Source organism: Melanaphis sacchari, unplaced genomic scaffold (assembly GCF_002803265.2).
Source record: "Melanaphis sacchari strain LSU unplaced genomic scaffold, SCAv2.0 Contig1_pilon_pilon, whole genome shotgun sequence".
In the NCBI taxonomy this organism is placed as follows: Eukaryota; Metazoa; Arthropoda; class Insecta; order Hemiptera; family Aphididae; genus Melanaphis; species Melanaphis sacchari.
Genome location: NW_020270976.1, coordinates 5,641,307 through 5,657,781, shown reverse-complemented (window position 1 = coordinate 5,657,781; position 16,475 = coordinate 5,641,307). Strand labels below are relative to the sequence as shown.

General features: G+C 25.1%; 1 protein-coding gene across 1 annotated transcript in view; it reads left to right on the top strand.

Annotated features, from left to right (window-relative positions):
• Positions 1-4,384: 4,384 nt before the first annotated feature.
• The window catches only part of LOC112593202 (neurotrimin-like), a 177,344-nt gene continuing 165,253 nt past the window's right edge, over positions 4,385-16,475 (top strand). Inside the window, exon 1 of the mRNA XM_025337546.1 lies at positions 4,385-4,508. Coding sequence (XP_025193331.1) covers positions 4,412-4,508 — 97 coding nt within the window. The 5' untranslated portion in view covers positions 4,385-4,411. The remainder of the gene's footprint in view (positions 4,509-16,475) is intronic.

The following is a 16,475-nucleotide window of genomic DNA, read 5'->3' as shown; positions in this document are numbered from 1 at the left end:
ATTAAACATATTATAATTATTATTATTATTATTATTTTTACTATACGTTTATTTATTTGTTGTTCAAATTATTGATCTTTTATTTTTGTGAACAATAAGTAATATATTTTTTAAACTATTAACATTTTTATAATTGAACTAGATTTTTTTGAAGATAATTATAAAATCAAATTAAATTAATTTATTACTTTTGGAATACTGTTTTTGGCATTATATCATAAGCTTAATTTTTACAAGCTTTATTTTTAAATATTGCTTAAAAAAATCAGTTATTTAAATCTGAGATGAGTTCAAAAGAATGTATTTTGGAAACAAACTAAACTTACAAAGTAAAAGTAAAAATTAATAAATAAATTACTTTTACGCGGTAAAGAGACTTGAAGATAATAAAGTATACTTAATACTTATATATTAAATATAATCAAAGTAATGTATGTAAGAGAAAAAAAGTAACCGTTTAATTGATTTAGCTAGGTGTATTAATAAAAAGTTATCAGATAATATTTAAAAAATATATAAACTATTAAAACATTTAATAAATATGTTAGAACGTCTCTTTAGAAAATATTATCTCTTTTTGTTTATAATATAAAGTATATATTATAATGTATAATGTATTATATAATATTAATGTATGATATGGCTAGGAATATTTTATTTTTTTATTTGCATGTTTTCCAATAATCATTCAAAACATAGCTAAGTAATAAAGAAATTCGTTTCACAATACTAGAAGTTTAAAGCAATCATTTTTATTTCGCATATTTTGCATACTCAGCTCTTTTTTTCTTTTAAGTGCATATTTTGTTGTATTTGTATTTTAAGTCCATATTTCACATATTTTATTTGAAAAAAAAAATTCGTACTATACAATATTTAATATTAATTTTTAGAAATTGAAAAAATAGATTAAACTGATTAAATATAAATAATTAAACACCGTGTTTTTTCCCAATTATTTGTGTGTTATAAAAAACATAGTCAGTCGATAAGGAATAGGCTGAATACGGTCAGTTGATGTCAATTCATCAGCTGTTAGTATCGTATGTGATTTCGTCTGGCGTTAATATAGTCAATATTATTATAATGTTTTAATTTAAGTACAGTTTTTGTTGATTGAAAGTTAAATTAAAAACGCCTTATTTAATGATAAATACATTTATAATTTTTTATTTTTTATTGAAAAATAAAATATTTTTAATAGTATATTTCAGCATTATTGCATATTTTAAGGTTTTTTAGAGCACAAAGTCTCCGGTGAAATCCAAAAGCGCAAAGCGTCTATTTTTTTTGATAGATAAAAAGCGAAATTTTATTTTGCGTTTTTGTACCTTAGTAATGGAATAAAAGCGTAAAAATAAATATTTTACCTGTTACACTATAAGTTTTATTTTAAAATTATTTAATATTTTAATTAAATATATAGTATGTCCTAGCCCTAATTATAATAATATATACTCATATATAATATATATTTGGTAAACTTATGTATTTTGATATTTTTGATTTAAGAAAAACATTTATTTTAGTGTTATATTTATCAAATATTATTTAGTCATGAGTAGGTACCTATAATATTATCATTTCATATATCTGTAAATTTTCAATTTTTAACAGACATCAAAGTTAATGAAAAGTGATGAAAAAACAACGGTATTATTATTTACTATTCTATACTATACCTAAAAAAATATTATCTTCTGTGTATTATACAATTTTTAATGTTTAAGGTTTATATATGTTCAAAATATTAAATAAGTTTATATTTTAATAATATTATATATTACTATTTTAATGGCATATTAAAATATTTTCAGTGAATTTTGGTAAGAACTTTGGCAATAATTTTTTTATTTGAGACATTTTAAATACTTGTGAACATTTAGAAAAAAATATAAATTATTTTCGTAAATTTGTTGAATACTTCATTTAATTAGAAATGTATTTGTATGCTGATCAAAACGTTATTATTTATACATTATAAAATTTCATTATTCGAAAGCACTTAATAGTTAATACCAATATTTTAAAGTTCTTTATTTGAGATATATCAAATATATGATACAATTATTCATTATAAAAATAAGAATAAAATCTTTTTCAAGTGGTAATTTATCTAATGCGACTTTTGTGACTATTGATTGTTACGAGTTCGAACAAATCAAAGTTACTGAACTATTTGATCGTTATTTCAAGTATACTCATGTGATGCCTTCAAATATGAATCAAGCGAATTCGTCTCGGTTGAAAATAATATTATGGAATGTGAAGATTGAAGGGTATCCACAACTGCAACATTTCGAGGGGTCGTTCGAAAATTATCCACGTAAGAATATCAGTTAGGGACATTATAATAGTATAATATTTTCATATAATATGAATATATCATGACAAAAGGAATATAACGAATGGTATTTGTTAAAATATTTTTTCTTATTATGTTAATTTTAACTTATGACCGCTTCTTGAACTATAAAACAGATACTAATATAATACGCGTGATCGAATGTTCATGGTTCAGGGTGGAGTGGTATTTATATTATTTCCCAAAGTGATCACTTTTTCATTATAAAACAAATAAAGAATAGTATTATAAACTATTTACAAAGTTTTTTGACTAACATAAAAATTAAATTAAAAAAATTAATTTCTTATAAAGTTCTTATTGTTTTTGTTTTTCACTAATTTATTAACTAATTAGAAAACTACATCTATCTTCTATCGTATTAATTATTAATTTTTATTTGTTTTAAATATTTAATTTTTTTTGTTTTTGTACATTGTATCGTATTATTAATATTTGATAAAAGGATGATATAAATGTCATTGTTGGAAATATTAAGAAAAACCGATTAAAAATCTTTTCCAGACTATATTTATCCTGTCAATTTATTATTCAGTAATGTTAGGTGATGGAGGCAAGGTTATTATTTTTCGTGAGCATAATAAATTACATATTTTAGATTTAGATATGATGATACATTTTTTACGGTGTATTGAGCATTGTTTATGATCAGGTGTTTTACACTAAAATCGTATATCTAACAGTTTTTCACCAAATTAAATAATAGTTGAATAGATACTAAAATATAATATAACGATATTTTTAAAATTTTAAAATATAGGACATGGTAAAAAAAGATTAAAAGGGGTTAGTGCATTTAAATACTGTTTAAATGTTAAGATTTGTGTAACAACATAATATATAATATTGATATATTTACATATTTACTATAAAGACGTATATTTTTGAGGTACGTATACCTTAGATTTAAATAATTAGATGGTTAAGTTAAATAAATATAAAACTAAACTGATGATTTAGATGAGGTTAATTATTGATTAGGAATAATATAATTAAAAAAAAAAATCAACTATAGAATGCATCTTGGAGGGTTTTTCCTATGTTCAACTTAAAATATCGTGCATTTTAAACTTCAACTTTATTTGTCGTTGTTGAAAGATACGCAAAACGAGTTTAAAAATTGTAACCATCGAAGTTTAAACACCTATATATACATCTTGTTTGCTCATATTCGATTGTTTGATATTTGAAAAATTTGGTCATTACATATGCATTGTGTATATACCTACTGCAGTACCTATATTATGAATATTATATCTCACGGAGTCTTGTATAGAAAATCGAAAATTTTTTTTTCCTGTCCACCCGAAACCCTTATAGAAAACGGCGTATGTCGGAAGAACGTATCATCGGCCAAAAGGGGAAAGGTGTCTACGACTCTGGCGGGAACGCGTTGTGTCCGTACACTGTACACGACGTTGTCGACGTCATGTTATTAGGGTTTGCGGTCGCGCCGTCGGACTCACGTCTGCTGACGTCAGATAAAATACGTCCTCGCCGTATTGCACGGGGACGGCGCACGCGAAATAAATGTAAAATTCATATAAAATGTAGTCAGCAGAACGTGCCCAAAAACGGTTTACTCGGCGTGTGCGGGCCTCGGTATAAAAGACGTATCTATATTGCGCAATAAATAAAATAAATAATAGCTGGCGTAGGTACCTAAATAATAATTATTGTTAATGTGTTCTTATAATATTATATTATAACCGCCGTCGTAGTGGTCATTCGTCGTCGCCGTGGCGGTAAAAGTTCGACGAGATTCGGACGTTTCGACGACGACGACGACGACGACGACTTCATTATGTCGGCGTGGCCAAAGGGGTGTGATCGCAAAAGGGTTTATTACGTATTATAGGCGGATGCGCGGGGTGGCGGGCGGCGGACCACGTTTGGCGGCAAAAACTTCTGGCGTCGGCGGCGGCGGAGCAACAACCCCCGTCGGCGCGCACCCGATAACACGCCGCGCCGGCCGAGACACGCGACATCGCATCGTGGCGTCAGTTCTCGACTGTTTCGCTAAGGGTGCAGACCTGCTGAATCGTCATGTACACCGGTCCTGGGCATGTGCTCGCCGCGATCGCGATTGCACTCGTCGTCGTTTCATCAGCTGTACGACCGTCGAGCGGTGAGCTGATCGTCGGTAAGTCGTTTATGTCTACGTATTATTGTTAATGAAATTACCGTTTTGTACGACACGAATACTGCGTCGACACGAGAATATTTATTCTTTATACACCGGTCGCTTGACTGCACACGGCCGTTTATCACGCGTGTTATACGTATTATATTGCACTCCATTCATAAAACGGAAAAATTCCAGTAGAGGTGCCCCTGAGTTGTTGTTTTCGACGTTCGAAATTGTTTTTAATTTTTAAATATCGTTATATAATATTAATCAGTATCAATATATAAGTATGTAAAAAAAAAAAAAAAAAAAATGCCTAGATAAGTGGGTACCGTTCTAATGTGCGTTAGGCGTCTAGTGGGACATTGCAATGGGCGCGTTAAATTTGAATTCGAATTCAATGACATAACACTGTATAATATAAAAAACTGAGCGGACACTGTCTATTAGTTTATATAATAAAGTATATTACATGATTAGTTTTTTTTATATAGCTATTAAAACCATTAATTTTACTTTTAGTATTGTGGTAGGTATATTTAGTTTTTACCGAAAACATTGAACTTATTAAATTAATAGTATTTAAAATTTAATATCGATACGTATTTTTGACATTTTATATTATTGCTATTAACTTACGAGTTCATAATACTTTATTGTAAATAGTGAAATAGTGTGAATACAGGTTCATAGTATAATATTTTATGAAAAGTTCAATTATTTACAGGTATTTGTTTTTAAATTACAATGACAAAAAAATAAAAAATGTTTTGATGAATTTTGACAAAATTTAACTTTAAAAATGGTTATAAAAATATTTTGTGACAAAATATTTTTGATATTTCTTAATTGGAAAATGCACAACTTTATAGAAACTTCTTATTCAATTTCAAAGCAATTTTACCAATTCATAAATTTTTTATCGGAATGCATAAAAAAAAAAAAAAAATAGAAAATTGAAATTGTTTATAAATAGCTTAAAATATTTTATCAAAATTATCAAATTAACAGTTAGTGAAAATTTCAAGTTTCTAAAGTTATTATTTTTTTTCTTGAATTATGAGTTATAACAGAATAAAAAAATAAATTTCATTTATAAATATTTTTTTTTAGTTTTTTTCCAATTGTTAAAGAAAGTACCGAATATTCTTTACTTTGACTTCCCAAAGAATTAACTAGATCAAAAATCACCCTTATAATTAAAAATTAAAATATTTTTACTGTCCCAAAAGGTGATGTTAGACAGAAAAAACACATCATTGTAAAATCAGTATAGTACGTCCATCAGAATCTGAAGTAATAATAATATTAATATAAATAATAAAACTGAGTAACTAGAATATTGAGTCTAAGTGAATAAAATAATAAGAATTTTAACTTATAAGTTCTTATACTATTTACAATTTATTATTGGACAATCGTCTATTGTTCGAGAATTATTTTTGTGATCTAAATAAAATTCATAATATTTAAGTGAAAAAAGTAAATTTTTTTGTATTTTTGAAAAATTATTAAAAATTGGAAATTTTGGTAACCTATAAGTACTAAATTATAGTTCAATGATTTTCTTTTAAATTTATTATTTGTACCAATACAATTAAATTATAATTTATAAGAATGTAGAAAATTTTAATTTAATTTGCAACTGCTTGTTGCATATTTTATGAAATGGCCAATGGGCAATTTCACGAAAACGGAATATTATGTAAAGTATAATATATTATATTAGTAAATATTATTTTTTTCGGCTTTGTTAGGAAGGTAAATAAATAAATAAAAGATGTAATAGTTTTTTCGTAGACCGCTTAAAATGATTTGTTAGTGTAATAATAATAATAATTATTATTTAAGATTCGATATTTTATCCTCACAATTTTGCATATCGTATATTTAATATTATTATAGTCGGCTTTAAAAAAAAAATTTTCATATTAAATATCAAGTGACAAGTGGTTTTAAAAAGACAAAAAAATCTTGCTATAATGTTCTCACTTGTTATTTAATTTGCATTTTGTTAACGTTTAAAAATTCTATAATAAAATATTAAATTTTATGGAGATTCAAATAGTTGAAATCAAGCTGTGTTTGTATAAATAATAATAGGTATTAAGTTTGAGTTTACATTGTTTATAATAGTTTTTGAAAATACCAAAATTAACTTTACACATTGTTTTGACGTAGTAAACATACTGTTATTTATCTGATACAAGATGAATATATTTACAAAAAAAAAAAAAAAAAAAATAATTCATTAAAATACGAAGTGTTTAATATTTAGTAAAGTATAAATAATTCATTACTTCGTTGTCTTAATGAATGACTTAAATAATATTTTAGTTACACTACTAAACTTATTAGTTTTTGATTAGATATTTTTTTTAGAATTATTTAAAATGTTTTAGAATTTTTTGTACAGTAGTTGTTATAAACAGCTTACGACACGTGAAAATATTGAATGATAGAAATGTGGTTAAAAAAAAAAAAACCAAAAAATATATAAGCTTTAAACTCTTTAAAGGGTGTTGCATATTCAACATATTATGTATACCATACGTTGTGTTTATATTAATGATAATTATAAATATCATATTACGTATATGATCGGTGGGGACTTTCCATCGGTCTTTAGCAAGTAGACACTTTTAGTATTTATTTATTACGATTTTGAGAGTTAACAATAAAGGACTTCAAAATACGTATGTGTTATTATTCATATTAATACTACACAATAAAGAGTATTTATCTAACAGGGGAATACATTTCTAAATAATATTTAAAACAAGAGTACGATTTTATAAATTGCATTAAAATTAATTGTAAAACTCATTTAAAATATATGTTAAAGCAATACATACTTGAAAATTAGTTATACACGTTCGTATTGATAAAATACCTACAACAGTGGTATACCAACGTGTGGTTTACCTAGATCAGTGGATTTAGGGTTTCTGTAGTGTCTACTTTCTGTCTATCTTTACCTTAGCGGGTAATACAATTATTGTATTTAATTGGAAAACGAAATCGTTATTAATTTTATATTGTTAGTACAGAACGTTATAAACATAGAACTATTTAAAAAACATTAAATGCTTAGTATTTTTAAGTAGGTACAAAACATGGAAATACATTTATTTTTTTAATTTAACGATTTTTTTTTAAAAAAAAAAGAATAAATTATTTTTGTTATGAAATGGAATAACTGTTTTTACAACTGTTTTTTTTTTTTTTTTTTTTGAAGTAGCAAATCCGTTCAATATTATTTACTATTGAAATCGAAATATAAACTGTATTATATAGTGTATACGAGTACATAATTATTATTTTAGAAAATCCGTAATTATCTTTAAATTTATTATAAAATCATTAAACACTGCTAAAATGTTATGACGTATGCTCTATTTAGTTATACTGCTTATATATATACATATATTTAGTAAAAAAATAAAATTCGATCAACATTTTTGATCTTCTTTTCATAATTTTCTTGAATAAGCAGTTACAACATTTTTTATTGTAAATGTGAGTTAAGTTTTTGATTGCAGATTATTATAATTCTCCATTATCAGTTTTTTGAAGCTTATGTCCTAAACATTTTATTTTTGAAAATATCCAGATTCAATAATTTACTTGTTCCAAGATCAAAAAATAAGCAAACATATATTATGCGTTGTTTTTGTTTAACTAAAATTGTTTAAATTTCTTGTACACATATTTTAAGAAGAGACAATTTACAAAAGCAATAAGAAAGAAAACTAATCAAACTTTTTTTTCGTAAATAGGGCTTTCATTCTGTAATGGTAGCTCTACTACAGGTTCTTGATATTTCTTTAATCAATTTGTACGATTTCTCTATAATAATAATTCCTATCCGAGCTTTATTATTTTTCGGTCACATTTTTCCCGTGGTCATTTTATATTTTCCATTTAATTTGTTTTACAAATTTAAAATTGAAATTAAAACTTTTTGCAAAGTATTTTGTTTAGGATTTCAAGATTTGCTCAAAAAAGATTACTTATTTGTCAAACTGGGGAATAACAGTATACAGAATAATAATATATATTATATACTGTGTTTAAGATATAATAGGTATCACCTCCTTTTTATTAAATTTGTAAACACGTTTAAGATGTGAAAAGTTTTCATTTTTATGTGTATTTTCTTCTCGCCGCTAAATTTCTTTCAGGTATTGATTTGGTGGAAATTAAATAACAATACAAACTCTAATATATTATATAAAAAAAGAAAATCAAATAAATTGAAAAGCCACACATCCATAGGAATTGAAAAATGGTCTCTGATAAGATTTACGAAAGGCGTCATCGTGTGGTGATATTATAAAGTGTAAAGTATAGTTTGTGCGATAAAGATTGTCTCCTAACATCGTTAAATGCGCGTTTAGTGATGAGTGTAAATTCCCACGTACTCAGGATTTATGCGCTTTAGGTCATGAAAATGTTCCACCTTTCACCCTCATAGCTATTTAATACACATTTATAGTATATTTCCTAAAAAAAAAGAAAAATAATAAACTAATTTTATTTACATAAAAAGCAAAATTGATACAAAGATTAGCTATTTGTCCTGCTCTATTCAACTAAGTGGTAATACTGTATACATAGGTATAGATGCATTTTTATTATTACCATTGAGTAGGTATTCGGAGTAAAGTGAAAAATAATGTGTTAGTCTTACGGTGATAATTTTATTTAATTATTTTTTTTTTTTTTGTTGTTGAAATTGAGTCTTGATAGTATTTTTGAATTTTTCTTAATAGTTTTTCCAAACGCAAATTACTACTATCGATAATCGTAAACACGTCTTAAAAATGTTTAAATATACTTGGTTTATCACTCGGAGATATTTTTTTGATTTTAATAAATTATTATTGATTAAAAATGTAGTACAATAATCATCATTATCCGATGATGATGTATTGTGACCAATAGTAAACAATCAGTCACTGAATGGAATTCAGATTTTTATTAATTTGAACGTGAAAATAAATAATAGTGAAGGTGTCGGAATCTTTGATGCTTCTATATTTCTAGTTAGTAGTTTTGTCATTTTAAATTTAATTATTGATAAATTAAAAAAAATATATATTTATTGAGTTATACATTTTTTTGTTAAAACATAATAAACCCAAAACAGACGGGTGGTAAAGTTTTCTCATATTTTGTTCTATATATTTTTATTTTCAGAGTATTAGTGTAAAATTGATTGTTTTATTATTTGGTTAACGATAGAAAAATAAAAATGTACATACCATTCAACTCACGCGTGCATATACTTACGGTATAGGCATTATTTATTATTGTTAGTATGACACTATTAAACAATAACGTATAATAATATATCATCAAATTATAAAATCTCGTTAGACAAGCCACAAAATTTGATGTCATGCAATCAAGACATTACACGAAAATTAATCCCAACGAGTTATAGGTGGGAAGAGGCTATTTGAATAGTTAATTTTATTTTTTCCGTAATTTTGGTATTATAGATCGTTGTGGTGTTTTTACCATTTGAAATTACCCCGTGCTCGAAGTGCTATTATTACCTATTCTAATAGTTGATTTACGTTTGTGTGTGCGTGAACTTGATTATAAGTTGATAGCCAAGGCCACTGTATAATATTAAAATTAAACCCACTTAAAGATGTACTTAATTTATATACATTTATTCAAGTTAATAAATTTATTTTGACGTTTATTTTTCATTTTTTTAGAACGTTAAGTACATTTTTTGTTTTAGTTTCCAATAATACATGTTTTTATAAGGACTAATTATGTCTTGTTAGTAGAAAGCAGGTATAAACTGTAGCTAACATATAACATTATTGTTTGTATACTATAATCGATGTATGAAAATTACTTGGAACCGATACTAGATCGAACTAGGGTTAAAAAAAGTACTATTTCAGCGAAGATTTTCTTAAGCTGCGTACACAAAGGTAATATTTGCGCGTAACAGCAATAGATGTGTGGACGTAAAGGCATTTCACCGTCGTCAGTCGCGTAACAAAAGTTGATACGCGACGAAGTTACGTCGCGTTCCACGAGATGTCGGAAAATTCAAGTCGCATCAAAAGATTGTTGTTTAGTGGGTTAACGAATAGTGCGTCTACGTTATGTTACGGCGTTACGTGCAAATGTTTTAAGTGTGTATGCAACTTTACAACAACACATAAATCGGCTGTCACACCATTATATAACATAATAGTAATAATAATAATAATAATAATAATAATAACAATAATATTTTTATTATATTAGGTATTGTGCGCCGTACGTACAAAAGACATAAAAAAAAATTTGTTTGCCTATTTAAAATAATAAATGTAAATTGTATTAAAAGTAACTAGTAATTTTTTTTTTATATTCATATTAGGTTTCATTTTCTGATATGAATTATTTAAAGTCTGCAAAGCTATCGGTTTTTTCCAAATAATCTTTGTTGTACGGGAGAAGTATATAAGTTTCGTATTTCCTACTGTGTGACAAATTTACTTAGATAACCATTGACTGCTTCCTATAGACATAATAGGAATTCAGATTTCTTATGTCTCTATGTATGTAATTTAGTTCTTATGATTTATCAAGTATGCTCATCTCTTTTTTCTTTAATACTGCAGTTACTAAAAATCTAATTTTTGGAAATTTTAAATGTACTGTTGAATTTTATTTTAAAAGTTTTAAGATTTTTTTTAGATTATTTTTATAAAATATTCTGTTTTTCAAACAAAACCCCGATTTATATTTAAATTATTTAGTGGATATTTTTTTTCAAACATTTTTATGTAACAAAATAAAAATACGAACAAGTAAATTGTGAATATCTAACTTCGTGTACAAAAGATAATAAGTACAATGTAACTAGTATATAATAATTAGGGCTTAGTAGGTATGGTAGCTTGAGAATGTTAATAACTAGCATTAATCTATTAAAATGTATAACTGTAAAAATAATCCGATATATCTGCATACTAGATTCAATATTACTTTATTTTATATTTTTGTGAAATCATTTAAAAAATACTATTATTCTTAAGATGAATATTTTGATAGTCAAAAAACCACTCATTCAAATTTTGAATTAGGACATTAGAATAGGAAGTTCTCATTTGATAAACAGATATTCGTTTCACAACAGGACGCCAAAGTAATACAAAAGTTGCATGTTTGGTTCACTTTATATGATATTTATGAACGTAGCCATTACTACTGTTGTTCAGTGGTTGGTATACGGTATTTTTTTTTAACGAGGTGCATTTTGCTGCTTGTGTTTTTTTAATGAGAATCATGTCTATACTTATGTGTACTATTTATATATATAAATATTATATGTAAAATGTAGCATTATTATTAGTAAAAACACTATAATGCACTAATGTCGAATACGAATAATATGTATTCTATCATATCCGATATTTTACGTTAAAATCGCATACTACCTATTTGATGTATAGATACTAAAGTTAACTCACCTCAATGGGTTTTATCGAGAGACGCCTTTCTGCATATTTTATGCTTGTGTGTATTACTTAGCCTACACACCCGCGGCGACTACAATTTTTTCAGAATAATTGTCCACATATTTTTGTATCAATATTTGTTTTTATTTTTATTTTTTTGTTATTTGACGTTCTCAACTCTGTAAATCTATTCGCAATCATCAATATGCATGTGAATTTCATACATACAACAGTTACAATGTGGACCATATTTTACGAGGAATTTTATTATACTTTTAACTACTATTCATTTGTGTTCTATTTATAAAGGAGGGTTAAAGATCATTTTTGTCGTAATACGCATTTCCCGGGATATAAGCACGTGCAATTTAACGATTATTTTTTCTCCATTTGATCACTATAAACGACCAGAGAAAAATTAAAAATACATTATGGTCTTTTGCAAGACCGCGTTTTTTGAATAAAAATTAGTTGCGAGAATGGAGCTGTGTACATTTTGTTATACGTCGATTATATTATTATTATATGTAAATAAACCAAATTCGCAACTAAAGCTTTTAAAATGAAATATAATTCTAAGAACATCATAGTAATATTATAGATAAGGTATAGTTATATTTTTACGTTTTAAAAATAAAAGTGGCATATTGTAATACGTATATATAATTTAACCTAATCTGTAATATAACTAAGCATTTCAGGTAAATATAGACGAGGTAATTTATTTACAAGATATTCAATTAAAAACTGTTAGAAAGAGTGCACCATAATTATTTAAAATTTAAAAGTACAAAAAACAGTCTTATTACAAATAGGATTATTGGTAAAATTATAGTGATGAGTTGAAAGAAATTCTCATTAATTTTAAAAAGTTTATACATTATATTTTAAATAATGTAAAATTATATTATTTGTTAGAAAAATTATGCTAACAAATGTGGGGCTAAGTCCCTTAGCTCTTAAAATTGCGCTTGTACTTATAAATCTGATTATAAAGTGAAAATTATATAATATATCACGTAGGCAACTGATATAGTTTTTAATACAATTAAATTAGATCATGTATCAATAACACAAATAACGCAACAAAAAATTGGTCCTTCTATCTCAATATTTTAACAATGATCTTATAATTATTCGGTTTGGGATTTAAAATGTATGATTTTATACTCTTACAGTTTATTTAAATAGTATGAACCTAAAAACTGACATTTTAAGTTATACTTTATTAATACACACACACACATATATATATATATCGCATTTATCTAACACAATACAATACCTATATCGTGTTACATATAAAAAACAAAATACTAATACTTTTCCTAATTCTGTTTTAATAATTTATATTCAATTATTTAAACGTTATTATTTTTCTATTGGAAAAATAAATACTATACAATATACTTTTATAAAGTATATTATTTTATATTATATTATACATATTATTAAACATACAATCTTATACATCAAATGTATTGTGTTGTGTGTTTTATAATAAAATAAACATACTTTGTGCCATTTAATGTCTATGAGATTCAATGAAAAATTCTACGTTAAATAATTAATGAACCTTAAAATTGTAATAGTATAATATAGTTTACATCTTTGAATGTCAGTCATTTTTTATGATGTACGTGTACCGTGTTTTAGTTTACTTGGTACAATATTTGTTAGAAAGTGAATACTGAGGGCTCCTGTTATTAATCTGGTAATTAATATATATGAAAAAAAATTGTCAATATTTTATAAGCGTGTTTTATTTATTCTTTAAAAAATTTTGATTGACACATTTTATTTTAATTAGTAAAAATGTAGTTTAGAATAAAAATCTATTTTCTAGTATAGGTAATTTATTGAAATGTTTTGATTAAAAAACTAAATGCTAAAGAAAAATAGTAAAAGCAGCAATAAATCGATGAAAAAATACTTTAAATTTACATCGAGGACATTTTTTTATAGTTCACATTATTTGAAAAAAGAATATTTTGACTATTTTTTTTTTTTATTTAAAAATAAAAAATGTACATATTATATTACTTTTGATCTGAAAGTTCGACAAAATGTATATTTGTTATTTTGAAATGGAAACGTTTTTTTTTTTTTTTTTAATAATTTAAAATCTTATTTGTTTTGTTTTCATCGTACGCGAATTGGTAAATTGAGGTAGGCAAACCAACTAAACTCTAAAAGTTCATAGTAACTTTTGAAAAGGCTCGGAGGGAAAAAAAATAAAAACAACGTTTTGAATGAAAGTTTGTCAAAATCGTGTGGCACGATGTATGATTGCATGGACACATAATAGAATCGTCCCTTGAGTTTATAGAATGATTGGACTGAAAATTATCTGGATACACGATGTATTTATATTATTACGTATTTCTTCACAGTTAATTCGCATTATTCTATTAAATATTAATATACCAATAAACACAATAACAATTACGTTTATATTTATGATGTGTACATTATAATATTATCATTTATTAAATACTTATTCATAAACCTAGTGTTTAAACGTTGTATTAAATCTATTAGCAATAATCAGAAAAAGTCCGATATTTTTGATCGGAAATATATAAGAAATCACATTTAGTATCTCACGGTGCAAAATTTTTTGTTATCAGAGATTTGATCAACAATTATTAGTTGTAATTAAGTGGTATAACTGGGAAATGTGATAATATAGTCTCAATGAATGGTTTTTCCAAATCTTTCGATAATGGCTAGCGCTTAAAATGATTCTGACATAAAAATAATATTTCGTTTGAATATTATATAGATAATCTACAGTTTAAATAAAAATTCATTAAATCAATATAATTAAATTATGAAAAACGACGTAATTACAGTGTATATCTATTTAGTGGCGGTAAAATTAATAATTATCAAGTAAAATAATATTTATTTTGTACTTAATAAAATCAGAATGTAATATTAAAATTAAAAAAATGTAATTCCTTGGTTCATTGTATGGTTTTTTTTTATTTTTATTCTTAACGTTTTCGATAATTTTTGCAACAAAATTTTCTTCGATTTATTTTTTTCTACAGCTATTAATAGGAATTCTTCTAATTTCAAATTTTATGAACAACTCTTTACTAATCGTTTACTAGAAAAATAGAAGAAAATTTTTTTTTTTCGCTAACATAGTTCGCCATTATATCTATTTATAGTTCTATTTTTAGCTATTAATAAATTATTACTAAAATTTCAGTTATTTTTTAAAGTAATATTATATGTATGTATATATACATATAAAAATAATTATAAAATAAATGTATATACCTATACAATTTTATATTGAAAAATGTCAGGAATTTAATAGACGTATGGCCTTATGTCCTTATGTTTAGCTAAATCTAATTAAAAGATGTATATTTTATAAATGTTTGATTATTTTTAATATTTAATTAAACATTTTAAATAATTTAAAAGTTCAAAATTATAAAAATGTATTAAGTTTGTTTTAACTAACAAATTACGTTCAAATAATTAAGTTCTGTAAAGTTCAACAGTACATGTTAATCAACTCAAAATATTACCTTTTGGGAATTTTAGCGAAATACTTGTAAATTTATCGTTATAGATAAACTTTGTTCAAACAAAATTTAACGGTAAAAATAAATACTAAACCAATTTTATTTAAAAAAAATAATGAACTTTGTATTAACTATGTAATTATTTGAACTTAAATTATTTCATTTTCAGGTTAAGTTTAATTTAACCTAATCTAGTATGAATATAAGTTAAATGATATAATTAATAATAACAATCATTTTAAATTTCAGAAACTATTTTTTTCCCTAATGTTAAAAAATTTGCTAAAAGTAATAATATAATATATATTCTTGTCTCTCTATTTTTCTTCTCTTAAACCTAACAAAAGTAAGCAAATATTGAAATATAGTTGCTAATAATTATTGAAAATTAAAGTCGCGAAATTTTGAACGTTATTCGTATTGTGCGGTTCCAGCTGTTGACACTATTTGGTATTAGTATATACATAGCAATTTAAACGTTATTTAATGAGCTGTATCCTGTATATGAGTAGGCCGTTTCGGGATCATTACAGTGTAGAATACCATCCCCAAAAACGAAAAACAATAATTAAAATCACAAAAATCATAGACTGTTGATATCTTCGGAGACCACATTATAATATTAAATATCAAGTTGTATTATAATTATTTGAAATTAACACGCGGCGTGTGCTCATGTAGTCTACGTGAAGATTAAGCGCCTTAGTTGAAAACGTGATGCGTACGGTTTGGTGCGTAAACCGGATGTTGGTCGCCGCTAATGCTTCGGTTGTGTGTGTTGATAAGCGGCGATGGTTAATCTATTGCAGAAACGCATTTTCTGTGGAAATGGAAATAGTAATTATTATTATATACAGAGTGATTCTTCAAGCATACTAACCCTCTTTTTTTTTAATAATGCAGTTATTCAAAATCTGATTTTTAAAAATTCTAATACACTTAGACTATAATAATTTTTG